A 27,556-nucleotide genomic window follows, 5' to 3' on the forward strand; every position below is an offset into this window, starting at 1 on the left:
AGGCAAAAAGCTCTGGCTTCCCCTTCCTCAGCCACTCTGTATATTAGTGAAGAGTTCTGGCTGCCCCTTCCATCCACAGGTGACCATCTCTAGCTGCCCCCTCCTTAGCCCTCAGACGAAGAGGTCTGTCTGCCACCTCATCAGCCCTACCATCCACAGATGAAGAATTTTAACTATCTTCTCCTCAGCCCTGCTGCACATGAGTAAAGAATACAGCCTATTCCTATTTGAGGTCTTTCGTCCACATGTATTGAATGAACGCTTCCCCATGATCGCCATTCATAGTAAGTCTTCGTACATATGGTGTCTGTATAAAGCTTCTTGTCACTGGTAGATAACCAATTAATAACCACAGCTGGCCAATCAATCAAGCAGGTTCCTAATAAAGCGTGTCTACTCACCCGTGAGGGTCTTAAGGCATTGAGTAGGTGAGGGGCACATATTAGGCAGAAACATGTTGTCTCTGAATTTGTGAGCAGGAGTTTACAGAACAAAGGCAGAGAGGGACCACATTGCAGAAGGTCTCGCTGTAGCAGAGTGGCGGTACAGCGGCCTTGTTCATAGAACATGCAGAAGAAGGACAAGAGCCACAACCTAGAACCCCCTCTTCTACCTCCAGAGCAGCTGCCTGAACTCTGCCCACCACACCGGTCCACCATCATTCCTCAATCACTCACTCAAGGCTCTTGATTGCTTCTGGAGACAGAGGAAACCCTAACTCTGGAGCTTCACTTGGCTTTACAATCTACAGACAGTAGAACACTTTAAAGTTCATGACATCGCTGCAGACAGGGTGAACTCCCCACCTCCGACTCCTCCCCCCGCCATTAAGCATGCTGCCTATGTTAATCCTGGCTGCCAAGTCCTCATCAAGATTGCTTAAAAGCTTCTTTCCCTTAAGGGTGCAGTGGCATAATGAAGGAGGCATCCACCCTGCTTACAGCAACTAGCACCATGGGGCATTCCTCTGTGGGTGAGAGACATGGGATAGTTCTAGCTGCCCCAGGGAGCACACTCATGTCCTTGCTAATTGGATGGCATTTTGGAGCTGCCAATATAATAACAAGCATTTTCAAAGACACTGAGCCTGTCTTATAACTGAAAGTGACCAATCCATCCATTCATACTCTAGACCACTGATACTACACTACCACTACATAAAAACACAAACTTCTCAATCATTGAAGAGGCCATTCCAGTTAAAGCCAAGCCTATTCACTTGCCAATTCCTGTTACTTCATGCAACCACATTCTAAGGAACAATGTCTTTTGTATCTGATTGTTTTTCAGTTTAGTGAACCTGTGGTAATTAACAACTCGTAGCTGTTTAATGCTGTAGCACAAAGTGTTAACTGTTGAGCTATTACATAAAGCAATCACGCTGTTCTCTCTTTTGCTCTCAAAATATTTCATTGTCTTCACTTCATCAAGTATGAACCTGCTCGTTAGCATTTCACAAATCCTCCAAAACGAATGCACCATTTGGAATGCAATTGACTTTCCTCTGAGTGATCATTCCAGAGTGGTCGAAGATTGAGAAGATGGAGTCTAAACTTCCCTCTTTTTACTTGAAGTGCTGAGGTGCAAGGTAGGTGGAGGAGGAGGCTTACACTAGTATGGCGGACACAAGGCCTCAGTGCGCTATCACTCACAGTGTGAGCACCAAGTCTACACTGTGATCTACCCAAAGGACCTAAAGGTGGTCTCTTCTGTAGTGTGCGCTGTGCAAGCGATGTCCCTCGCCCACTCACTGCATTCAAAGGTGTTAAGTGACATTTCAACAAAAAGCTCTGCCCCAGGAGTGGCCATAAGTTAAAAAAATATTTTTTTGAGTTTTATATAGCGCAAACTAGACCGAGACATCGGGTATAAGAGCGCTTTACATGAGCACCAGTTTCGTTACAGAAGGACACATTCACCATTATATTGCAGACTTACCTCTCGGCTGGGAAATGTTTTGGGCGGTCGTCTGCAGGGGTGGCACGGTGCTGTTGGTTGGCTGGGATGAGCCGTTTATCACTACTGAGCCAACTTCAGGTACGTGTTGCCTGATCCAGTCCTCGTAGACACTCACGCGGGTGTACACACCGGGATAGTTAGGCCGGGCACAGCCTTCGCCCCAGCTCACGATTCCCGCCAGGAGCCACGTGCTTCCGAACTTGCACACCATAGGCCCTCCAGAGTCACCCTACAATGCAAACAAAAACATTACATTTTCTTAAATGGTCATTAATTAGTATGCCCTAATCTAGAGTGGATCATTGTAAATTGCCAACAACAAGCTCATTGTACTAGAGGTACTTTTTAGAACATGTGAAAATACTGGCAAATTCCATTCAGCTCCTTTGGCCGTCCCATAACTTAAAAGGCAATCAGGACACTTAGAAAGTTCACATGAAAAGAACAATAGACTCCACGTACAGCTAATTGCACCATAAATTGTTACCAAAGTGTAGAGTTTTTATAATTCTGATCCAGCTATCACTACATAACAAAGCCAATATATTAACAGGACAGTTTAAGGGTGTGGATGGAGATCGAGACCCATTAATCTAGTACATAGAAGTGTAATTAAAACATGCAAATTAACATAATACTATGTAATATTTCCACTTTTGCTCCAACAAAGAAATTCATACATTGCACCTCAGTGGGATATTGTTGTCCCATGATTTATTATGCACCACCACAGAGAAAAACTGCCTGGCTGTAAAGTGCGCCATGGAGTCCTCACACTATTTCCTCCTTGGGACAAAGGTCAATGATGGTCCGGTAAAAGCCATGCCACGTGTTTGGTGCTCCATAAGGAGTCATGACCGGCTGGAGTTTTTTCTCCTCACGAGTCACATCAGTACCGAGGGGCATATTATCAAGACTGGGCGATAAAATTATCGCCACTTTATCGACAGGAAACTGACCCTAAAGTGGCGATCATGGGCTTGATAATATGCCCTAGAGATTTCCCATAGAAGCCCAGGTTAGATGTCTAACCTGGGCTTCTATGGGAATGCACAAGGGCATATTATCAAGCCCATTATCGCCACTTTAGCAGCAGTTTCCTGCCGATAAAGTGGCGATAATTTTATCGCCCAGTCTTGATACAATGGCCCTCTGTCCTAACAAAAGTTCTTTACTGGGAAGGATTACAACTGGCCTACTTCCTGGCACTGAGACACAAGAGTTCTATTCGTGAGAAATTCCTGAAGGAAGGGGTATAATGCAACAACCCTCTAAGGGAAGAGATTGCAAACGAGAAGTCACTACTAGTTGTCTCATCCCAATAAGTCAGTGCTTCCCAAACTGTGGGTCGTGACTCACTGGTGGGCCGCCAAAAGTCAGGTAATAAATTAAGATGCCTTTAAATTCTATGCTTATCTTGTCACATTTGCTGCACTTCAAATATAGAAGCTAAATGTTAGGGGGAGGTCTCCTCAAGAAATAGCATGTTCAATTCCAACCCCTGTTTTCCCTGATAAGATAAGAGAAGGTAAACGAGGGAAACTGCTTCTGTCACTCATCGGGGCAATCAATGGTGTTATATTAAACATGAGGATAAAGGGAGATATACCGACTGCATATACTCAATTGGGCTCCTTTAATCCTTCTATTCTAGATGATCTAATCTGCAGTTTAGATTTGTTCATGAAAGTCCAATTATTATTCATTCAGTACACACACAAAATTGATCATGCATATTTAACATTAGGAATTGATATTTTCACGCAGTCCACATCGCCATGGTCCTTACACACCTTAGAAGACCGGGCAGTTATACACCAAAAAACAGGAAGGATTCACTGGAACTCCAAAGTAATCAATACAATAAACTCCACAATCTCTCTTCCTCTGCCAGCCTCTACCAAAGTAGTAGGTGACCCCATCTCCAGATACGAAGACACAATACATTCCGTACTATTTTCCCTACAGGCAAATACAACACGGCAAAATCCATCAAAACGGAAAACAAACAGATCATCTTTCTCGACATTTAAATAACCTGACCAGAATACTATTTCGATCTTTCTGTGCTGCAAGACAAGGAGAAATAAGAATGCTGAAAAAACTCCACCAACGTAAAAAAGAGAAAGACAAGCAAGAGCAAAGAGATAGAATCTGGGTTGACATCCAAATCACAGTAAAACACAGAAACAATAAGACAGTCTGGAATATAATTGCCGCACAAATGGGGATAAGGAAAACTGCTCAACCAACACCAGTATCATCATCTGAGTGGGAAAAGCACATCCTCAGACTTTAAAAATCTAATTCCCACCACCAGGTTCCTCCCGGCCAGAGTTCCGTCCAGAAGAGCCAATTTGAACAGGACTTGTCAAACATCTCGGCCCTACAGATCTCCGCTTTCATAAACTCAGCTTGACCATCTTCAGCTTTGAGCCAGAACAATATTCCAATAAAAGTCCTACAAACAAATACTGAATTGGAGTAAATTTTTAGCCCCACTCTTCCAACACTGTTTTGAGTCTGGGAAAATATCAACATCTTGATGGCGGAACATGGAGGTACCTCTCCAAAAAAAAGGCTCAAGATCAAATCCATCCAACTATAGACATATAGCCCTCCTTGATGCCACCTGATAGATCTTTGCAGCTTGCATTTTTGAGCGTGTAAAAGACTGGGCATTCTCGAATGATGTGATTCCCATGACACAGGCTGGCTTCCGCCCAAAACACTCATCCTTAGATAACATCACCATTCTTCAGACTGTTCTTGATAAATATGTTATGTTAAATTCACAAATATTATACTGTGCTTTTATCGATTTTTCAACCGCTTTTGATAGCGTGGACAGACCGACATTATGGAAAAAAACTAGAGTGTTTAGGGATCCCCACAGATCTTCTTACAGTAATTATCCCCTTGCACTCAGGATAGAGGTGAATTTTTAGAGCTCTAGGTGCTCGGATGGCTACGGAGTACCATGCCTCTGTGTAGCCACAGGTGCCCCACGATCCCACCCCCGTAATGGTGGCACGTACCTGGCTGGTGAATGCAATGTGTAGTCCTTGGAGGAGCTGATGCAGAGATTCCTGCGAAAAATACAGCGACCTTCAAAGCGAAATAGCAACCTTTGGCAGCTTGGTGATAGCAGTGAGGCAGCTGAGAGGATTCTGAGTCTCTCAGGATTTTGAGAGATTCTCACGCGCGGTAGGTGTGACCGACTCGGCGAGGCAGCTGGGAGGCGCGGTCGGTGTGACCGGCTTGGGGAGTACGCCCTCTCGGGGACGATTTGATACAGGCCCATTTCCCCCACCCCGGCGGCAGTTTTTCATGTTGGCAATGGAGATGCTTGGAGACTGAAACATGCTGCGGTGGGGAAAAAACTGAACCCCGGACTCGGAACCTAAGAGGTGGCAAAGGAGGTGAGAAGTTGAGGAGAGACTGAGCTGGATTTTTGGTTGGAAGCACGGGCTTGAGCGAGAGTATTTGAGAGCTCAATTGTAACATTGTAACATAGAGCAAATTGAGAAGAGCAAGGATACATGGGGGAAGAAAAACAAGGAGCTTTTTAATAGACTTAATAGGCTCTACAACAAAGGAGAAAGGGGAGAAAAAAAAAGGGCAAACCACAGTAGGATTGAAATTATACTGGATGGCTACGGAGTTCCACGCCTCCGTGTAGCCACAGGGACCCGTGATGTCGCCCCCTTCCAGCAATGGCGGTAACGGCGGCAGGCATCTAGCTGGCGTTTTTGCGAACTTGGCGCTATATCTAAGGCTGCCAAGAATCTATGCGGGGAACACGCTGTGAACTCACGGTAATAACAGCCTTTTCCTCAGTACAGTACAGAGCGATTGAGGGGGAGCAATGCGTAAACCACAGAAAGATTGAAATATGGTTGGTAAACACAGCAAAGCTGATGTAGCCGCCTGTCTTAAAGTTAAAACACGACAAGCCTTGGCAAAGAAAGCTGCACGTCAGGCGGCCAAGGATAAGGATAAGAACAGGGGGGATAACTCTGCCTCCCCGATATTTGACATCACCTTGGAGAGCTCGGAGGACGAGCTCCCCCTCACCTCCACTTTCTTACAATATTTTCCATTTACATAAGTGACCTACTGGGGCGCATTCCCTAATTAGGAACTCCCCTCCACAATTAGCACAACCCAATATCTATTGCTTAATGTATGCAGATGATATTGTAATATTTGATCGTACACCATTTGGCTTGCAAAGAAACCTAAATGAATTAAACCAATATGCAAAGAAAATTTCTTGGTCCCAAACATATCTAAAACTAAAATGTTACCTTTTAGTGGAAGAAGGGAATTTTTACCTTTCACATGGTCATTGGGCGGTAACCCAATTGAGACAGCGAAAGAATATGTCTACTTGGGCCCTATCTTTATGCATAATTTACAAGACACTCGCCATCTCCAACATCCAGGGTGAAGGGCAGACTCTCATGTCAGGGCACTACAGAGATTTTATCGCTCAATGGGCAATAGACATTTTAAATCCTTGCTGGAGGTTTATAGCATGAAAATCCCATCGAATTTATCTTACACCATGGAACATACGCAAATTAAAACATATCAATCTATAAAAGTAAAGGAAGGGATTATCCTTCGGAATCTGTTAAAAGTATCCCAATCAGTCACCATACTCGCTTTACGCCTTGAGCTCTTTCTAACGAGCATATTTGCTCTAGTCGTCTCCAATATTATAAGGTGGTCCTTTAATCTTTTTCATGCAATTCCAAGCACATTAAGACATATATTAAAATGGGAGACTTCAAGGAACAAAGCGTTTCAGTACACCTTCAATAGGAACCTTGTAAAAGCCCTTGAGGTGTCACAATGCACTTTTGAACTTCTGCAGGCCTGGTCTCCAGCGCACCTAAAGCTCTTTTTAAAACATATGACGCCGAGAATAAGCTATGAAATGGACAAAGAATATTGTATCCAATTAAAGCATTACAAAACTTTTTTGTATATCATAGTATTTAAAACCTCAGAAAATTATCTACACTTTCAGTAAGAGCACAGTGTAAAGCGATGTATCCTTCTTTTGCGATTGGGTATGCTCCCTTTAAAAACGTATTCCTCCAGATGGGATGCCCCAAATAATTCTCTAGGCAAATGTGACTTGTGCAACAGCGGATCACAAGATCTCTACCACGTATTATTAATTTGTACTAATCTGATATTGGTAAAGGCTCAGAGTCGATTTATAAAGCCAATCGGTTTAAGACACAACACTATTTTAGCTTAAGTACTAATCACGGTGTGTAAGTCTGCCCCTAATGAATTTGTTCTCTACAGCTTGTTTAAGTTTTTTAAGTGTTTCTTAAAGTTATTTTAAAGAAAAAGTGCACACATCTAATAGTTTTAACTATTGTATGTTGTTTGTGCGGACCACAAACTATAATTACTTTCCTTGTCTTATAAAGAGTTATTTTTTTAATCGTGTTTAATAACATCTTCTATTTTATGTAATTGTATTTGTTGACCTCAGTTGAGGTCTGAATCAAATAAAGTATTTTGATTTTGAGTTAACTGTCTGGTTATATCTTCCAATTCAGATTTTCATATATAAAATACTTTATTTAGACAATCAAGTTCATTAAAGTGCCAGCACCATCATTTAAAATGATAGTCAAATATAACACAATATAGCAAAAGAGCCTCAGTATGCATACCAATATAAAATGCAAGTGCATTTTGCCATGGACATGAATATCGTGAATCAAACTTCAGGATACATTTTTTTTAAACTATACAACAATTTTAGCCCAGAATTTCTTAGGCTAAATAAAGGGATTTGGATATGCCTGATGGCGTTTCCAAAATAAGCAATCAGGCCAAGAAAACCCTAAATTGTAAGGTGATATAAGAAGGTGTAAAGTGCAGTGCTTCAAAAAAGTAAGGTACTGGATCTGATATGAACCGGATATGATGAGAAGTAAGATGTTGTGCTCTACAGGGATGAAATGCAGAACCTGATGCGAACCTTACAATAAAAAATGTGTTTCACAATTTGTTAGAACTCAGCAAGCTAGGGGGCTGTAAAATGTCAGAAGTAGCTCTAGGGCAATAGAACTCTATAACAATGAATAAAACCAACATACTAAATTAATAAACATTAAAGGACATATTTACAAAGGGAACACAACTTTTTTCTGATGTTGCAGTGACGCAATGCTCGGCACCATGTTTACGAAGGGGCGTTAAGCCACTTTAAGTGGCTTAACGCTGCTTTATAAATATATTACCCTTTCATGCAGTTTTCTGCGTGGGAGGGGCATGCACTGGGTGTTGCTGTGGGCATTCCACTGCAACACCCGTTGTTTTTTGATGCTGCCCCAGAATTAGGGACCTGTAAATCTAAGGCAGTGGCAAAAACGAAAGCCACTGGATAGCAGGTGTTACATTGGCACAATGAGGGGAAACATTTTAATCTCTTCTCCTTGTTTTCTCTTTCTATGTGTGCTGCATTCTGTATCACACATAAAAGGAGCGAAGCACCATTAATTATTGTTTATGTGCAGGAAGGTGTCCCTTCCAGCACTAAAACAATTATTAATTATTGGTGATTTGCTACTTCTATGTATGCTGCAGAATGCAGCACACATAGAAGTAGCAAATCACCATTATTCATTGTTTATGTGCAGAAATGAACACTTTCCTTCCTGCACATAATGTTAGGGGGCATTGAGGCATTACGGGGCACAGACGGCGAAGTACTGGCTGCAGACTACATTTCCCAGTACGATGTGCGCCGCGCACGACGTGATCGTATTGTATCCGGGTCACATGGGCGGAAACACATATTGTCGGTGGAGTCGAGCAGAACGCTGCCGATTATTCTTGCCCTGCGGTTCCCGAGCAGTAAGACAGAGTTCCTGGTGCGGTAAGGGTGAAGTTACACCAAGGATACCGTTATATTTCATTTCCTTAAGTCGGCATCTGCTGGAATCCAGTCTTCTGTTGTGTGCGCCAGGATTGGGCATAATAGCTTGTACTACAAGCGGTCGGACTGTTAACTCTGCGATCCAAGTCTAGCAGTCTGGAATATACTTTTGTGTATCTTTGGAAATTCCGAGACTGCTTTTGTGAACAGCAAAATAGATGCCAGACATTTCGATGCATCCGTGTTCTAGTTAAAGGAACACATGGAAATGTACTTTAGATTCTTTTAGATGCTTTCTTTCCCTTCGTTATCGGGCTTTGCTAGACCGGCTGGTTTGTGAAGTTCTTGCGAGGGAGAGAATCGCGGGGGCAGGTTATGGTATTGACTGATGGCCATTACTGCTAAATTTGAAATAAGCTTGATTATTATTTCTGATGTGTGGGTGAAGAAAATGTTTACCTCTAATCTGGCATGGTGCACAATGTCTTACGAAATGGAATTAAAGTATTAGAGGTTTTTTTGGAGGAGAAAGAAGATAAAGGATTTCTCTTCTTAAATCAGTGAGACAAATCACATGGTTATGTACAAACTGATATTCAAGTGAAGTTTCATGTTCCTTGTGGCTACGGTCAACAAAAAGGTGCTATTGCTATAAGCAATTGTTTTAACAATTGCCTGTTGTTTTCTTTTCTTATATGCAGGGATGTGTATGGATAAAGAGGTTTCTTTCGGCATGAAAGGTATATGGGTTTCTCCATCAGTGAGGATATGGGCTAAGAATCTTATATAGGGTCCTTACGTATTTTGTTGTTGTTTCAGATTCATGACCAGAAAAGATACTATGTACACTTCTTCTGCATACCTGATTACTGTATTTTTCCTTACAGGTTAGTGATTAGAATAGTGTAAGAATATAGAAAGGAAAGGATTAAAGAGTGACGCTAATTATCCTTTCTGTTTTGTGTCTTCTGACAGATCTCCCTCCCCGCTGTCCCCATCCTTTCCTTCCTTAATATTCACAACTTCCCTCGCTTAACCATCTATAAGTCTGCTTATTGTATAAATGCAGATTTAGGGCGGTTGAGAGGTGGATACCATTTGAGCATCGCTTCAATCCTGAGGAGTCGTATTGGCCCAGAACACATAAACAGTCATCACTGCAATGCAAACACCCTGGCACAATGGTACAAGGGTGTCTGTGTTGGCGCTAGGCAGCTTTTTTTAGTGCCAATGCAAGGGAAAACACACAGGTGTGCCCTATTCTTGTAAATACGGTGCATCTGTGCGTTTTTATAGTAATTATACTCCCAAGTGTGCTACCATGAACATATCTGAAGCATTAGCAGGATAGTCAGGATATTTCATTGAATCGGGTACACAAAATGAATCCACAAGTGGAAAGTGGAAAAACTTCCTCTGCTATTTAATTGAATTGGGTATACACAAAAATAAATTCAAGAGAAGTGAAAAAATTCCTCTGGGAACTTCTTCTGTGTTTTGCCCGTTTAAAGATTCTACATGCAAAACCAAGCTTCAAGCACTAGTTGCATTCACCAGCAACCTTATAGGATAATCGGAACACACCGAACAAGCAGTTAAAACCCCCAAGAGTCTCCCAACCAGCGGCTGTGGTGGGGCAAAGGGGGGAAACCCGACAGGTCACTTAGTACCTACTACGGTATGCGTCTGTGAGTACCTTCCAGTCGTAGTTCCAGCGGCTAAAATCACAAGATGGTTACAGCCAAGGGGGGGTCGAACAGTCCACCAGCCGCTGATCGACAAATTTGCCTCACTTAAGACACAGGAGGCGGGACAATCAACCACGGGCCCAGACCAAAAAGCCCAACAGAAGGAGGGAGAACAAGAACCACCTTCGCTCCAAGACATATTGGCTGCCATACAGGGAGTTTGCATTTCACTCGAGGGCCGAATTGACTCAGTGGCAACGGACATCACCCTCCTCTGAGCAGACCTACGCAAGATGGACACCCGTGTGAAAGAGGTAGAGGATGTTACTCAGGAACTCGTCACTGATGTTTCCACATTACGGAAAAATAGTCACAGAACTACTGCAAAAGACCTTACTCCTAGTGACACAACTTGATGACTATGAAGAGAGGTCTCGGCATGATAACCTCCGCATCCTAGGGATACCATAGAGAGCCGAGGGACCGGCGGCAGACCTTTTTGTGGAGGACTTGGTGATCAAACACCTATAGCCAAAACATCTATCCAACTATTTCTCTATTGAGTGGGCTCACAGTGTACCAGGGGGTAGACCCAAGCCGGGCGCGCCCCCTCGTCCCCTACTGGTGAGAGTATTCAACTTTTGTGATCAAGATCATATACTTCAAGCAGCTCACTGTGTGCCCCTTTCAAGTTCGAGAACAGAACGATTACCTTCTTCCCCGATTTCACTGCCAAAGTAAAAAAACAGAGACATTCCTTTTTGGAGGTGAAAAGGGCGCTCAGGGAACGAGAAATTAAATACGCCATGCTGTTTCCTGCAAAGCTACGTGTGGAGGCAGAGGGCAGGAGCTGGTTCTTCACAGATCCTGCGGCGGCAATGGGTTGGCTCGACTGATCGCATAAGGTTGGAGAGAATGGAAGATCTGAGCATAAACAGCGATGAGAGCTAGCACTACAGACCAGGGTGGGGACTCATCCGTGAAAGGGAAGAGTTCTATAGCGTGACGACACCCTCAAGCAAATGGGAGGGGTTTAATCAGACTCATTCATTGGACATTCGTTGATCGGCTTAATGGGGCTGTAACAACCCAGGGCGGGAGGGCCGGGCTGGATATTTGACATGGACCAGTCATGATGTCGACGTTCGCTGAGACCCAGCAACGGTTAGGGATGGAATTGGACTACAGTTAAGATCTAAGAACTCGCTTTCTGGGACTGCGATGAGTATACTTTATGTAGTGTAATTTAATATATATGTTTCCATGGGACAGGATGGGTGGAGCAGGTCAGGCCTACCTTTTCCCAGTTCAGGGTTGGGTGGGCGACGAGCAATCTGCAAGGTTGGGAAAGCGGGTTACTAGACTCCTCCATGCAGGGAGGCAGGGAGGGTGATGGAGGGCAGTATGTGAAGGGGGGATAGTTTAGCTTGTAGTTTTAGTTTCACACAGCAATGCCACATTAGTATAAGTCCACATCTGACACACTACTCTCGTAACGGGGTGCTGTTGAAGTACACGCAATCACCTATAACTCTGATGCTGACGCACTCGATTCATAGATATCTCTGCACTAATGGGGTCACATACAGAACTTAAGTTCCTAACATGGAATGTGAATGGGATGGGGGAAAAACTCAAGCAAGGAATAGTCCTTCAATACCTTAAGAGACAGGCAAAAGACCTGGCCTTTTTGCAAGAAACCCACCTGATCGGTAACACTTGTAAGGCACTGGGTAGATGGGGTTATCAGCTGATCGCACATGCTGGGTTCACGTCAGGCTCCTGTGGGGCAGGGGTGGTCCTCTGGAAAAACTGTCCCTATTTAGTTAAGAAAACCTGGACCGATGGTCAGGGCAGATTTGCTGCTGTGTCAGGTTCCTGGGAAAGCAGAACAATTAATGTACTTTCAGTTTATGTTCCCTCCGCGATGCAACATTCCACACTGCAAGATCTTAGCAAGCGTATCCTTGACTTCGCACTCGGCACGTTGGTAATTGGGGGGGATTTTAACTTCACACTAGATAGCGCATTAGACCGTCCACCCCTCCGTAGAGACCCCCCTTCTGGATCAAAATTTGCTGCATTTTTGGCTCTTGGCCTGGCAGACATTTGGAAACAACTCAACCCACTACCACACAAATCACATTCCATTCTGGGGCCTGCAATAGCCAGTCACGGATAGACTACATGTTCACACACATTCAAGATCTCTCCGAATTTAGCGAGGCCTGCTGCCTGGCGTGGGGAAATTCAGATCACTCACCTATTCTTGTCAAAATAACAGCGGGCCGCCAACTAGACGAACTACCCTGACCATAAATCCATGGACGCTTAAAACACCACACATCAGAGAGGAGTTAATTAAGGATATCAAACTATATTTTAAAGAAAATTTTGGCTCAGTCACTTCAGCCCAAATCCTATTTGGGCTGAAGCAATTAGCAATTCTTCAGGAGAATCTTTTAAAATCTTCAAGGAACTTCTGAAAGCCCCGGTCCCTCCAGTGTTGCATGATAATCCCAAAGGAAAATGTGAGGAACTGGCCAGCTTCTTCCACTCTAAAATAGAGAAAATATTATCCTCCTTACCTACTATCCCTCAAATCGATGAACCGGTTACTAGCCCTACAAGTCGACTGATTGAGCTAGCATCCTTTGGCCCTTTCTCGGAAGAGGAGGTCATAAAAGTCCTGTTAGAGATGAAGAGTGGCTCCCCGAGTGACCCAGTCCCCATAAAACATCTCAAACTCGTGGCTAACACCTTGTCAACTCCTCTGACTGACCTCTTGAACCTTTCACTCACGCAGGGTATAGTGCCCCAGAGATGGAAAAAGGCTGTGGTGAAGGCCTTATTAAAAAAGCCAGGAATGGACTCATCCAACTTGTCCAACTTTAGGCCAATTTCACTTCTGCCTGGATTTTCGAAAATTGCAGAGAAGCTGGTTAACCGTCAGCTCTCCCACCATCTTGAGTCTAACCACCTGCTAGGAGACTCCCAGACCGGTTTCCGTCCCGGCCATGGAACAGACACTGCCTTGCTGGCAGTAGTGGAGGAGGCAAGGAGCACTCTGGATACAGGAGGGTCAGTGGCAGTGATCCTCCTGGACTTGAGTGCTGCCTTTGACACTGTGAGTCATCAAGTGCTCCTCCAACGTCTGTCAGAGGTAGGTGTCTCAGGGACGGCCCTGAATTGGTTGGGATCCTTTCTCTCTGACCGTTTCTACCAAGTCTGGGAAGGGTCAGAGCAATCTGCCCTAATCCCTCTGCAATGTGGAGTCCCGCAGGGCTCATCGTTGAGCCCTACTCTATTTAATATATACATGACTCAACTTGAAAGAGTGGTCGCCCCCTCGGGGGTGAAGATCATCAGTTACGCTGATGATACTCAGCTGGTGGTTGGCCTCACTCAGCTGGCGGAACAACCCGAGGTTTTACACGATTGCCTCGCCAATGTTTATCGTTGGATGTCTATCTCTGCCTTAAAGCTCAATGGAGGTAAAACCGAGCTGATGCTCCTGGGCAATCCCAGTCCCTCCATCATTGCAACCTATTGGCCTCGGTCTCTTGGCGACCCACCATCCCCCAAGAAGGAGATCAAGTCCTTGGGAGTATGGTTGGAAGAAGATCTGTCCTTTAGGACTCATGCCAGGAAGACCGCAGGAGTTTGCTTTGGCTTACTGAAATCAGCCCGAAAGGTGCTACCTTTGCTTCCTGATCCAGCAAGGAAGCTGTTGATACGTGGCCTAATTCTATCGAGGCTCGATTATGGGAATGCGCTGTTTCTTGGTGCCCCCGAAGCGACCTTCAAAACCCTCCAACAGGTGCAAAACGCAGCTGCGAGAATCCTTATGGATGTTCCCAGACGGCAGTCTGCTGCTCCTGCCCTCAGAGCGCTTCACTGGCTCCCCGTGAAGGAGCGGGTGAAATTTAAGGCGCTATGTACAGCCCATAAGATTTTACATGGCAAAGGCCCCCCTATCCTTGCTAATATGGCCCGTCCCTATAAACCTCCACGTCTGCTGCGCTCGGACCAAAAACACCTTTTGCAGTCAGCGAGAGTAAGAAAAGCTCGTTCTGGGGGCAGGCGTTTCTCGGTACAGGTGGCGTCTCTTTGGAACTCTCTGCCCCTCAGGATTCGCTCAGAGCCCAAGATCCTACCATTTAGGAAACTCCTTAAGACCCACTTGTTTCCACAGTAGTGATTAGCTGAGTTTCCCCTTCTGGTCTGTTGCGCCGGGACGCCCCTGGGTAAGCTGAGCGCATTATAAATTTCATATTATTATTGTGTGCATTCGGGCAGTGATCAAGGAGAGGGCCCTTCCCTAATGGTGGGTCATAAAAAAGAACTCACTAAACAAATTGACCAACTCTAGGAGGAGATCCTGAGGGGGGAAATGGAACTGGCGCAGTTCTCTGAACATGAAGTGCAGCGATTGCTAGCAGTCAAAACAATAGTCTACTAGCAGCTTCTGACAGAAGCGTCTAAGGTTAAGCAGAAATCGACTTGCATACAATTTATGAACACATGAAGAGAACGGGTAAGCTTCTAGCCTGGCTGGAAAAAAGGGAGCAAGCGTCAAGGTGAGTGCATTAATTGTTGGGGCATGAAGGGGAAGAAATCACTGACCCTCAGCAGATTGCAGAGACAATGGCTACCTATTTCGACTCAGTTTATAGCTCTACCGTGACAGTCTTGCCTAATGCAGCAGGAGAACTCCTCTTGACTATTAGGGTACCCTGTCTGTCAATAGAAGACAGAGATTCCCTTGAGGGTGAACCCACAGAGGAGGAAATTCAACTAGCCATCAGAAATATCAAGTCGGCCAAGGCTATGGGACCAAGCGGGCTCTCGATTGAGTTCTTCAAACTAATGGCTTCCAAACTGACGCCCCACCTTCGTCAAATGTATTTAGAAAGCTATGAAACACGAATGATGCCGGATTTATCCGACTAGCCTCGATTGTGGTCATCCACAAACAGGGCAAGCCAGCCAATGACTGCAAGGAGTACAGGCTTATTTCGTTGCTTCTCATTATACGCGGACGATATTATGTTATACATGGCCTCTCCGACCTCTTCCCCCACTGTATTCTCCACATCGAATATTTAGCAACCTCTCAGGATACACAATTAACTGGTTTAAATCACAAGTATTTTTGTTGCAGGGCCCTCCAGCTCATATGCCATGGGAATACAATATCACTATAGCATCAACGGGTTTCCAATTGTAGGTATTTTTATAACTACAGACTCAGCTCGCTTTTATGAAGAAAACCTACTTGGGCCCCTGGCGCGCTTTCGAGCTGACGTCTAACACTGGTGCTCTCTTCCCCTGACTTTTCGGGTCGGGCAGCCCTATCCGGCGCTGCTGCGTTTTCTCTATGTGTTGCAAAATACCACCAATAGAATACCCGATGCTTATTTCTCCAGTATTGCTTGTGCCATAACAACCTCTGCTGACCTCCAAAGAGAGTACACCTCACAAGCATTGCCTTTCCCAGTGGTGGGTCTGCAGACCAAACTCAGACAAGGAAGTTTTGCAAGACCGAATGAGCAAAGTACCCATACTTACAGGCCTGACTGTCAAGACAGTAATGTTTGGTGAATATGGGCAGAAAAGCCCGCGTTGCTGCCTGACAGATATCCAGGACAGAACTTTGCATGCTAACACAGTGGTCGCAGCTTTAGTTCTGGTGGAATGAGCTTGCATGCCTTCAGGAGGTTGTTTCTCGGCCAATGCACAGCAGATTTTGTTGCATAGCACGACCCAACGAGAGATAGCTCTCTTCTGAACCACCCAACCTTTCTTTGAACCACAATACTACATGAAGAGTTGGTCACCCTCCCGGAACTCTCAGTTGTGGCCAAGGTAGAACATCACTGCTTTTTTTAGGTCCAGACAATGGAGTCGCTCCTCTTTTTTAGAGGGATGTGGAGAAGTGGAGAAGGTAAAAAGGTTGATCAATTTGCCTACATTAATGGGGTGACCACTTTCAGCAAAAAGGAGGCCCTTGTGTGAAGTACCACTTTGTCAGGATAGACTGAGAGGTAAGGGGGCTTAGAAAGATAAGGCCTGCATCTTAGTCACTCAACGGTCAGATGTAATTGCCACCAAGAAGTCAATATTTAGTGTTAGAAGCAAGTGCAGGAGATTCGCTGTAGTTAGATGGTGGTAGGAGACAACCTGGGGCGAACCGGGTTCGCGGTCCACACACCATTTGCCCAAATTTCCGTTTACAATTTGTTTGTTAATTATGCTTATCGCACTGTTCTTCCCCAGCGGTAATTGTTCTCACTGCTGTTCTTTATAAGACAACTGTATATGATGTCACTATTTTCACCTTCATTTGCATGCCTGGTGGTTTAATTTCTCCGTTCACTTTGCACCGATGACTAATACATATTGGATCCAGTGCTTCCTTCGCCCTATCTGTCTACTCCAGGATATGTCACGGATTCATTTCACGCTGCAGTTTTTCTTTCCCTACAAACCCCCCCTCCCCACCTCCCTCGCGTCACAGCCCCCCATCCAACCAGGGCCTCGCTCGGCCGTGACGCTCCCCCACCGGAAGTGTTCATACAAATACTTCCCACTGGCTTCACTGACTAACCGCACATGAACGTGGTGGTCTCCCCTTGGATTGACTCCTCTACACTCAGCACACGGCTGTGGCGGTGCAACCTTCATTTCTGCTTCAAACCCCTTTGGGTAAGCCCGCTGAGATCCACGTATTGGTCCGCTTGACCCCCACCCCGCTTGTCTCTAATCGCCTGATTTTTCCGCTTCCGGGCAGGACAAGATCCTAGATCCATTAGACTGGCGGATATTCTGCACATGAACATAGCGGTTTCCCCGTACTTATTCTCCCACACATCGCGTTCAACTGTGGCGGTGCAACTTTCTATGCTGCCTCACTCTGCCAACTAGGTAAGCCCTGAAAGGTACTTGACTTCCTTGCATGGCACCACACCACTCTGCCTCTAACCGCCCCCTTTTCCACATTTAAATAGGATACCATCAGAAGATTATCACGCCACCCTTGCCCCGCCGGGAAACTGCTTTCCGGTCTTGACCAGGTAACTAAGGTCCTGGACGCTCTTCCATCGCTGCCCACTCTAGCGCGTTCCCCTGCAGATTCCTTCTTGCTGAGCCCTGGATCACGACTCCATTTCTGGCTGTTTTACCGCACCTCCCAAAGCAACCCTTGCCTTGCTTGCCAGGTGTCCACCGCTCTGCTTGCAGTGGTACCCCTTTTATCTCACACCAGTCATGGTAGCTTCAGACTCTTCCACCTGCGGGCCGCTCCTCTGCAGCCCTTCCCCTCTCCCTCCCCTTATTGACAAACCATTTTTAAAGTTATTCCCAACCCCAGCCATCACACGGTCATACCCGCGCCCCCCTTTCCCACGCGCAAGCTCCCAGAACCTCCCTGTCACCTACCATTCCCCACTCCAGGCTTTGGCTCCCTAACCACCTCTATTGATCCATTCCCTTTCCCTCTTAACTCCCTTCCCTTTTTCCTATACAGCACCATAACAAATTGTACAACCCTGTCCTGATGATGATCCACAATAACTGGATCGAAACGCCGTCGACCCTCCAGCGCAACTAAAGGCACAACCTCGGTGGTTTCACAGAAACATTACCAATTATTTCCCCATGTATTTAATTTATGTTTGGGACCACCCTATTCACTGTATATAATTGCTCACATTAGCACATTGCGCCGTTCTCGTCCGCTGACCACCAATGTCACTTGCGTCGCCACTTATTGTGTCATCTACACTGACAACCACCAAGTCCAATTCGGGTTGTACACACATTTCTTGATTACAGTGCTGATATAACTGTATGTTTATTCATGTCAATTTTTTCTTAAATACATGATGCTTAATGCACTTTCAAAAAAATCAACCTAGAGTCTCCTGGCCTCTCCTTTCGTGTAAAGTATTGTACTTGCAAGCATAACCGTCCTCCTTAACTATACCAGTTGAGATACTTTTGTTTACTGTTAGACCTGGCACCATTGGCGTGGATCTCCCTTCCATTTTTCGCTGTTGTCTCATCTGTTTTTGCTAGCATTAGATGCTCTGGGCGCTGTGCCACTGCCATTCAGTGCCACAGCTCAAACACTCCCTGTGTAAATATGACTGTGAATTGGTATATCCCAGATTGGCTTATTTGGTTTACCTGTTCATCCCTAGTAGTGTGGCCGTTGTGTGCCCAGGGCTGGTAACCCAAATGCTGCAGGTGGGCCTGCAGTGCTGGTTTGCGCCACCCACAAAAGCAGCTTGTAAAGTGTATCTCAGACCTACCACTGCAGTGTCTGTGTACAGTCCAGAACTGGCATCTTGGCTGTGAAGTGCCCACAATTCCCAGCCCTCGAACGTTCCCTTTGCATCATATAAGTCACCCCTATGGTAGGGTGCATTGTGTGTACAAGGTAGGACATGGCTTGATATGTGTAGCATTTCCTAGTAGTGAATCACACCCCATTTCGTTTTTCACTACTGCAAGGCTACCTGTTCTCCATAGGCTAGAATGTGCAGATTGGCTATTACATCTTATAGCCCTAACTGACTCAGGGAACATGGTAGAAATTCGAGTTTAGTATGCCTGAACTCAGAATGATAAAATACATCTTTTAGTGAAGTTGGATTTAACATTCTGTGTTTGAAAATACCACCCAGAAAGTGGGTATTTTCTTGCCTAAGCCTTCCAGTGTGCTCTGCTGTTACGTGCATTGGCCTGAATAGGGCTGTGCATGGCAAGGTGAATGCTGGCTCCACCTCCTACTGTGCGTCTGATGGCAGACCCCATCTTCCTGAAAGGAAGAATGCAGCCTGGTAAACAAAGTGCCCCAGGCCTGCGCAGGACTGGTTTTGGCTGGGTTCAGTGACTAGTGACTTTTCAAAACAAAGACTTTTGGGGTATAAATATCTGTGCCCAAACCCCTAATTTTGGTATTGCTACTGTATGTCAAGAAGAACCTCTGTCCTTTTCACTGAAGGAATCTGCAGGAGAGGACTGTCCTTGTGCTTGTGTGCTATCTCTTGGATTGGCCTGCAGTAGTTCCCCTTGGATTTGGAAGAAGAGGGAAAAGGACTTTGAGAGAACTTTTATTTTGCTAAAGCAATCACCCAAGGGCTACAAGAGAGTTAGCTTCCTGCTGGAGTCACAGGCACATCTGACTCCCCCACCAGCCTCCTGATTCCTCCAAGCGAGGATTTCTATCTGCAGGTGAGGCCCCTGTGAGTTCCAGGGCCTCTAGTTCTACTCCAGAGAAGAGAGTGCTGAAATCGTCGCTAACGCCCGTTTGCGAGCAGCCGCAGCTGAAGAGCGTAAGGAAAATCACAGCGCTGCTGCCGCAGAGCGCTCACAAACCAAAGGTCATCACATTGTATGCTTGCAGGCCACAAAGTGCTCGCTAACCCCAGAGATTGTCGCATCGCACGTTTGCGGGCTGTTGAGTACTTGCTAACCCCGGATCATTGCATCAAGATCATCGCATCACGACATCGCAGAGCGGGCGCTGTGCGTCCGCCATTTTCATCGCATCGCACCCGGATCGTCGCACTCTCGCCATTTTCTTTCATCGCAACACGGTCGTACCCGCAACCAGGCCAGTGCATCATCCTCCCTTGCGGCAAGGATTCAACGCATCGCCGGCCTCACATGGGGAAAATCATCGCTACAGCCCGTTTGCGAAATTTTGCTTGTTTTGCAATGAAATCCCGGTACTTTGTAAGAGACCCCTGCTTTGAACTGAACCCTCATTTGAACTCTTTGAACTCTTTTTACAGCTTTTTAAGAGTACCCCCATTTTCCAGTATTGTGGCTTTTTACCGTTATTGGTCTTGTGTTAAGTCTATATATAAAGATACTTATTTTTTATAACTACTTGTGTGGTGTCCCTTCATACTGTCCTTCACTCTGTTACTGTGTATGATCATAAATGCTTTACAAACTGCCTCTGAGATAAGCCTAGCTGCTCGTGCTACGTTACCACAGGGTTGAGCAGGGGTTATCAAAGGGTGTAGCCCCATTACTCTGACTTAGGAAGAAGGGTCCCTACTTGTACATTGGACAGTCACTGCCAACTAGAGACCCCAATGTCTAACATTTACTGCACGTACTTACCCTAATCTCAATGTGGTTTATGGATTGCACTCCTGTTGTTTAAGACTAAAAGGCAAAATATTTCCTTCCCCAAGAGTCGAGCTTCTTGGATTCCCTGTCCGGGGAAGGGGTAGTGAGTGTGCCCTGAGAAGTTGAGACTTGAACCACCAAGCGCTCCTGGGTAAGGCGGTGGGTGAAGAAGTTTGAGACCCTCGGGGAGGGTGGTGGATCGCGGGTGATCGTGGGTTTGGATCCGGTCCCTAACAGGAAGTCAGTGAAGGGATCATGGAACAGGAGTAAGGGGTCAGATGAGGAGACTCCTGGTTGCAGCACCTCCATCAAGATGTTCTTGACTGCTTCCAAGGGCAACTGAATATCAAGGACCTCAGCCGCTATCTGCACCACTACTGCAAATGAGGTACACTCCTCTGTACCCATGGTAGTGGGAGAAAGCATACCAGTATCTGAAAAAGTATCCAATCCACTGGCGTCATCCAGTTCCTCAGACCTGTCCATATTAAAGTTCTCTTCACATGGCCATTATTCTTCAGGGTCCAGCAACCCCTCCCATTCCTCCCCAAGTCCTTGCCCATGGGGGTATGGCTCAGGCCCTGATCTAGGAAGCAAAGGTCCTACCAATGTTGGGAAATGCCCATCTGGCTCTGTGTCCGAATCTGAGATCACAATAGGGATGGTGCCTCTGGCAAGCGCCTGGAGGATCGTCATCGGGACCGGCGCTGGTTGAGATGGTACTACCAGCATCGGTCAAGATCCAAGAATAGATCCCCTGAGGCTCACCGGAGCCAGGGTGAGAGTTACCGGGGCAGAACCATTGGGGCCCCTTTCGAGCCAGCAGGGCCCGACGGCATGCCAATAGGGTCAGGCCACCCAAATATGGGATGCATGGCATAATAAAACTCTTTGAGTTTTGCAGGCTCTGATGAACCAGGCCTCGAGTGCAGATGCTTCCTCGTTGCGTTGGTCGATGGACTAGTAGAAGTAGAAGACCACTTCGACTTCTTAAACTTCTTCGTGTGCCTCTTACCTGAATGTCCCAAGGACTTGGAGTCAGATGATGTTGACTGCAGACGGGACCATTTCCTCAACCAGGACCTCAATTTTTGTGGAGTCGCATGCCGGGCTACAATGAACTTGAGGGACTTCTCCCTCAAAGCTTTCGTGTTCATTACCTGGCAATCGGAGCACGAATTTGTGTCGTGGTCGTGCTAAAGATACCACAGCCAAACAAGGTGTAAGTTTGTCATGGACATCGGACAGGCTCTGCAGGGCTTAAAACCTGTGTTTCTGGATGATATATTCTAATCACACCAGGGTGAAAAACACAAAAACTCTAGACAAAATGTCAGAAAAACCCAGTCCTGAAGTGATAGAGTGGTAGCTCTTTTTTAGTTCAGGGCAACATGCAAGGAAGGAAAAGAACTGACATCAGCTCCCCGAACTGACGCCTAAATAGGTGCCATGCACATCACTTCTGGTGTCGATAACATTGTCAATGCACGCAGACCCGATTGACGCCGCCTATCAGCAAGCAGGGGTACTGCTCACAAAAAATCTTCTGAATCCAGCCTGACACCTGAAGAAATTCAAGTAAGGAATCTGCAACTAGAAGTCTCTGTCAGATACTTCAGTATTTACCTGGCATTTGACTAGATAGCACAGACTGTATACTATTTGGCTAGCGGGCATGCAAATAGGTAAGAAACTTCACTGTTTACCATGAAACCAACTACATAGCAGGTATCATGTACTATGTGGTTGGCGGCTATTCAAACAGCAAAGAAGCCTCACTATTTACAGGGCCGCCGACTAGATAGCAGAGATCATGTACTAATTAGCCAGCAGCATAGCAAACATCAAAGAAATTTTAATATTCACCTGGCCACCAACTAAATGGCAGAGACCATGTACTATTTTTTTTATTTTTATTATTTTTTATTCGGATAAGGGAACTTATCCATAAAAGTACAAACGAATCAAAGCAATTGTACAGAATAAAAACCATTTTTTTTTTTTTTTAAAAGACAACAAATTCCTAAGATTAGTGCAGATAAAACAAAGTATAATAGGGACTAAATTAATACTTTAAAAAAGAAATCTATCCTTGAAACACAAAAGAGAAAGGATACTAAACACAATATGATTTCTGAAAACTTAATACACAGTAGTGTAAACAATACTTTAAATATAGAATTAATCATAATCTTTTCGGAATTTAATGCATGAGTATAGGGACAATTGAAAATTCTGTGTCCAAACATTGTAAGGCTTGGAGCGCCAGACGGCATTGGCGAAATCCCATGTATTTTACTAATGGTAAAATCCAATTTCTCCGTGGGTGGTCATAGAGACTGCAGAAGAACATTACATGGAGAAGCGTTTGCTCTGACTGCCCATCACAAGGACAGGTGGAGAGATTTGCGGACCAATCGTTGGTCTTGGGGAAAGTCACTTAGCAGTGGAAAATACTGAAGCGAAACCGGGTCAGCAAGAATTTGTCGTAATATGTGATGGATGTTAGCAGTAAATAAGGCTGAGTCCCCCAAGAGCTTTGTACTGCTAAGAGATGAACATTAGTCGGCTTAGAAATCTCTCTTGCCATTCGGAGCTCACGCAGGTGGGATAAACATACGTTTTTCAGAGTGGCTCGTGATATGCCCACGATGGTTTCGGGATGGGTAAAATGGGACTCTAAATTTAGATCAGTGAAAAATTTGGAAACATAATCCAGCCATGTTATGCTCTTCCATCTTTCTAGGGCAAGGCAGTTGATAATCAAAGAGCGAGTAAGCTTACATTCATCTGTATGCCATATACGCTGCCACAGTAGGATCGGTTGGATGGCAATGATGTCAGATATATATTCCATACCTAGTTCCACGTGGCAGCCATAGATCGGGGAGCTTTTGGGGACCGCTAAAAGATACCTTAGAAAACAGTTTTCCACCTTTTGAATACATGCGGTGGCAGTAATACCCCATATTCCTGCTCCATATAGAGCTACTGAGGAGCATTTAGCATGATAAATCTGGAGCAGTTCGCGTGCCGGACGCTGGCCTAGATTCCGGGCAAACGTTGACAGGGCCGTTGTTGTTCTAAGGAATGACAGTTTCCTGCTTTGGATAGCTGGTTGCCAGTTTTGTTTATTATCTATCAGAATTCCCAGATAGGGGTATGTTTTTGTGCAGTCTAACTTGGTGTTGTTTATATATATACCCTTTGTGTGACTAGTGGCTTTCCCAACATGCATGATGAAGGTTTTCTTGTTATTGACCTTTAGATCTAGGCTTTCCATGAATTGGCAGTATCTGTTGACCAGCAATTGTAGTTGGCAGGGAGTCCGCGCCATTATGACCGCGTCGTCTGCATAGAGCAGAGCTGGAATAGGACGACGGCCAATCATGGGGAGATCCTGACTACCCTCTAGCATTGCCACCTCCAGACCGTTAGTGTACAGGTTAAAAAGGAAGGGAGCCAGCACGCAGCCCTGTCTGACTCCCTTCACCACGTCAAAAGACCTGGTTAACTCCCCCCCGTGCCATAGCGGACTTTGGCTGATGCCCCTGAGTAGAGGTCTTGCATGAAGCGGATTAAAGGGGGGTCTACGCCTATTTTAATGAGGATATTCCACAACTTGCAATGAGACACACAGTCGAACGCTGCCGACAGGTTGACGTATGCCAGATGGAGTTTACCCCTCTTCGCCCCCACATATTTACCCGCTAGTAGGGACAAATTTAGTGCTTGTTCTACCGTCCCCATACCCTCACGAAATCCGTACTGTAGGTCTGACAGTATTTGGTTTTCGGCTGCCCAGTTACGAAGTTTTTGGAGGACTAGCTGCCCTGCGACCTTACCCGTTGCGTCTAATAAAGAAATGGGTCGATAACAAGCTGGGTCATTTCGATCCCCTTTCTTGAAAATTGGGAGGAGGATTGAGGATTTCCATGAGGTGATTGGGCCTGTTTCGTTAACTGCATCATAGACCCTAGTCAGGATAGGGGACCACAAATCCAAATTATGTCTAAATATGTCAAGAGGAACCCCATCAGGGCCAGGGGCTTTCCCACATTTCGATGACTTTAGCGCAGTAACTACCTCCTCGTGGGAGAAGCTAAGGTTGCTTCCATCTCGAGGTACAGCAGGTACCTGTGCGGGTGCAGCTGTTCCCCCAAAAATAGCTGAAAAGTGAGTGACTCAGGCGCACTCATCCACTGCCACCTCGATTCTCGGGTTCAAATTAGAATTTGTTAAGAAGGGAGTTTTAACTGTACACCAAAATGTGGTTGAGTCCCTTCCAAGGCAGATTTTGTGCAGTGTCTCCCATAAGGTTTTTTTGATCTCTAGCTTACACCGCTTTAGGGACTGATTATACTCCCTTCTAAGACGGACTATTTCTGATTTGTTTCTAATGCTGCATCGGAGTGCCTTCTTCAGACACGAGTAGGCTCTCCTAGTGGCAGTGTTGAACCAGCCCTTTTTTGGTTTCTTAGTTCCCTTTGATTTACTTAATAGTTCGTCATTAATTGTTTTAGTAATGGTCAGGAAACTATCTATAATTTTTTCAGGGGGAGAGTCAGCATTGAGGCATGTTTCTATTTGTGGTAGAGTGCGGCTAAGAACTCTACCTGTGAGTGCAACAGGATCCACGGTTTCCCACTTTATGGTGAAACCATTTAATTTGCCCATACTCAGTGCATCTTGGGTTAGTAGGGAGGGTGAGTTAGCCAGTTTACATGAGTCAGGCACTATAATAGTCATAGAGTTCGGGAAATGATCACTGTTTGGGTTAGTGCCCGTCAGAAAACAACCAATTTGGTCTTTCAAGACTTGAGAAACTAGGATAAAGTCAATCAAGGAGGAATGGCCTTTTCCACTAAACGTTGGAGAAAATGCTACTGGGGGAACAACAAGCTCATTTGCAAAGCCGAGTTCTAAAGTGACTAGGATTTCCATTAAGCGGTGGCCTAAACTGGAATGCGGGAAATGAGTTAAATTTAAACCCCCCTCTTCCACCCAACCACATTTTTTGGAGCCACTGTCCTTACAGAGACTAACATTAAAGTCCCCTCCCCAGATAAGATTAAATTGTTTATTCCTTATTTTTTTCCGTTCTACCAGTAGGAGACGGAGAATTTCCTCCAGGACAGGGAGAATGTCTACGTTCTGTAGGTTGTTATAAAAATTGACTACATCGTAAACCGCTTTTATATTTAGTGTTAGTTTCAATATTTGGAGTTTGGCGCACTCACTACAACCTGTATGCTACTGATAGAAAGATCGTTAGCGATATAAGTTGCTAAACCACCTTTTGATCTACCAGAAGTAGAGGGTTGGGCAGGACAAATAAAAGTTTTATACCCTTGAAGATGGAATTGGGTAGTGGACCAGGTTTCCAGAAAACACAGGATGTTGTGTTTGCGGATTTCAGAGAGCCAAGAGGGTGAATCTACCTTAAGTCTAAGGCCTGCCACATTCCAAAATATCATGGAGAAATGCGTGGAATTCTGCTTTACGGGAACCACGGCCTCACCAGTGCTAGCGAAACCCGCTGCTTCGACGGCTAGAACAATACCTGGGGATTTGTCTATCGTCTCACGCTGCAGGGGCACTAGAGAAGCCTCTATAGTAGGCATGAGGACTAGATTAGGACTGACATTTTCATTTGGTGGTGATTTAAGGCAGGCCCTAGAAGCGGACATTGATTTTACGGGGACCAACTTTGCGCTTAAAGACTTGTTTTTAATAGGCCCCTCAGATGGGCGGGCGATGATTAGATCAGATGGTGCCAGTCATTCATTTTCATCAAGACCGGACAAGCAGTCAAAAGAATTGTACGTAGGAATGGTCCAGCCACCATATGAGCTGTGTTGATGGAGCCAGCCTAGAGGCGGTACATGCGACCAGCTAGGACGTTGGGGGTGGATAGAAAAGGGGGAGTTTACCAGACCGGGTCTTGATACAGGGAAATGCGGTTGAAGATTTGAGATTAAGGAAGAGTTGGGTCTATGCGCGGATAAACGGGGATTAGGAGCAGACATCAGAGACCTAGGGTAGAAGTAACTCAAGTTTCGTGAAGAAATACTTCCCTCGCCATTCCCTGGAAACAAATCACTAATGTGAGTGATAACTCGATAGTCCCTAAAATTAATTACCACCACATCCCCAGCTATATCTTTAGGTCGGGGACCCACCCACTTACAACGTCTGATTGATATAATGTCGCCATTTAGATGTGGTGGGAGGGGTCTATTGATACACAACCAGTGGATGACCTTGTTTCTAAGGCTAGCTTGAGATTCTATGGTTCCTTCTGTCAGAACTGGGACCCCTGTCAAGATGATAACATAATTTGATGCCTCTGGGGGTAAGTCTACGGTATGTTGACTACTAAATTTTGGTCGCCTGACAGGTAGGGGGCTTTGGGGGGATGGTACTTGCTTTAGGGTTCTTAGGAGGCATTGAGTTGGTTTTAGCACTAAGTTTATGTTGAGTTGGCTTGGCACTAGATGATGGGAGCGGAGAAAACCCAGTAAGAAGCGCAGAGCCCACCCCAAGGGATGTGGTTGACTTCAGGATAGGGGACTTTACTGGGGAGGGGGAATTTGAAGTGCCGCAGGTTGCTTTGGGACCGTCTCATTAGACTCGGAGATCTCCAGCAATCTAGTCATCTGAGCCCCCATCTCTTTACTCCCTCTAGGAGTGGTAGCAAAAGGGTTTTAAGGAGATGCTCCAAGGTCTCCGTAAAACCTGCTGGAAGTAAGGATTCTGTCAATAGATTAACTACCTGCGCAGACGTTTCATTGGCCGCTACAACCGTTTGAGATATGGGTATGATTGGGCTTTGTCCTGATTTGGT

The 27,556-nt window shown here is 45.4% G+C and overlaps 1 protein-coding gene across 1 annotated transcript in view; it reads right to left on the reverse strand.

Moving 5' to 3' along the window:
* Positions 1-27,556, reverse strand: part of LOC144769151 (transmembrane protease serine 9-like) — a 1,211,004-nt gene that overhangs the window by 181,401 nt on the left and 1,002,047 nt on the right. The window contains exon 17 of the mRNA XM_078653156.1: positions 1,939-2,188. Coding sequence (XP_078509282.1) covers positions 1,939-2,188 — 250 coding nt within the window. The remainder of the gene's footprint in view (positions 1-1,938; positions 2,189-27,556) is intronic.

This window comes from Lissotriton helveticus, chromosome 7 (genome assembly GCF_964261635.1).
Source record: "Lissotriton helveticus chromosome 7, aLisHel1.1, whole genome shotgun sequence".
In the NCBI taxonomy this organism is placed as follows: domain Eukaryota; kingdom Metazoa; phylum Chordata; class Amphibia; order Caudata; family Salamandridae; genus Lissotriton; species Lissotriton helveticus.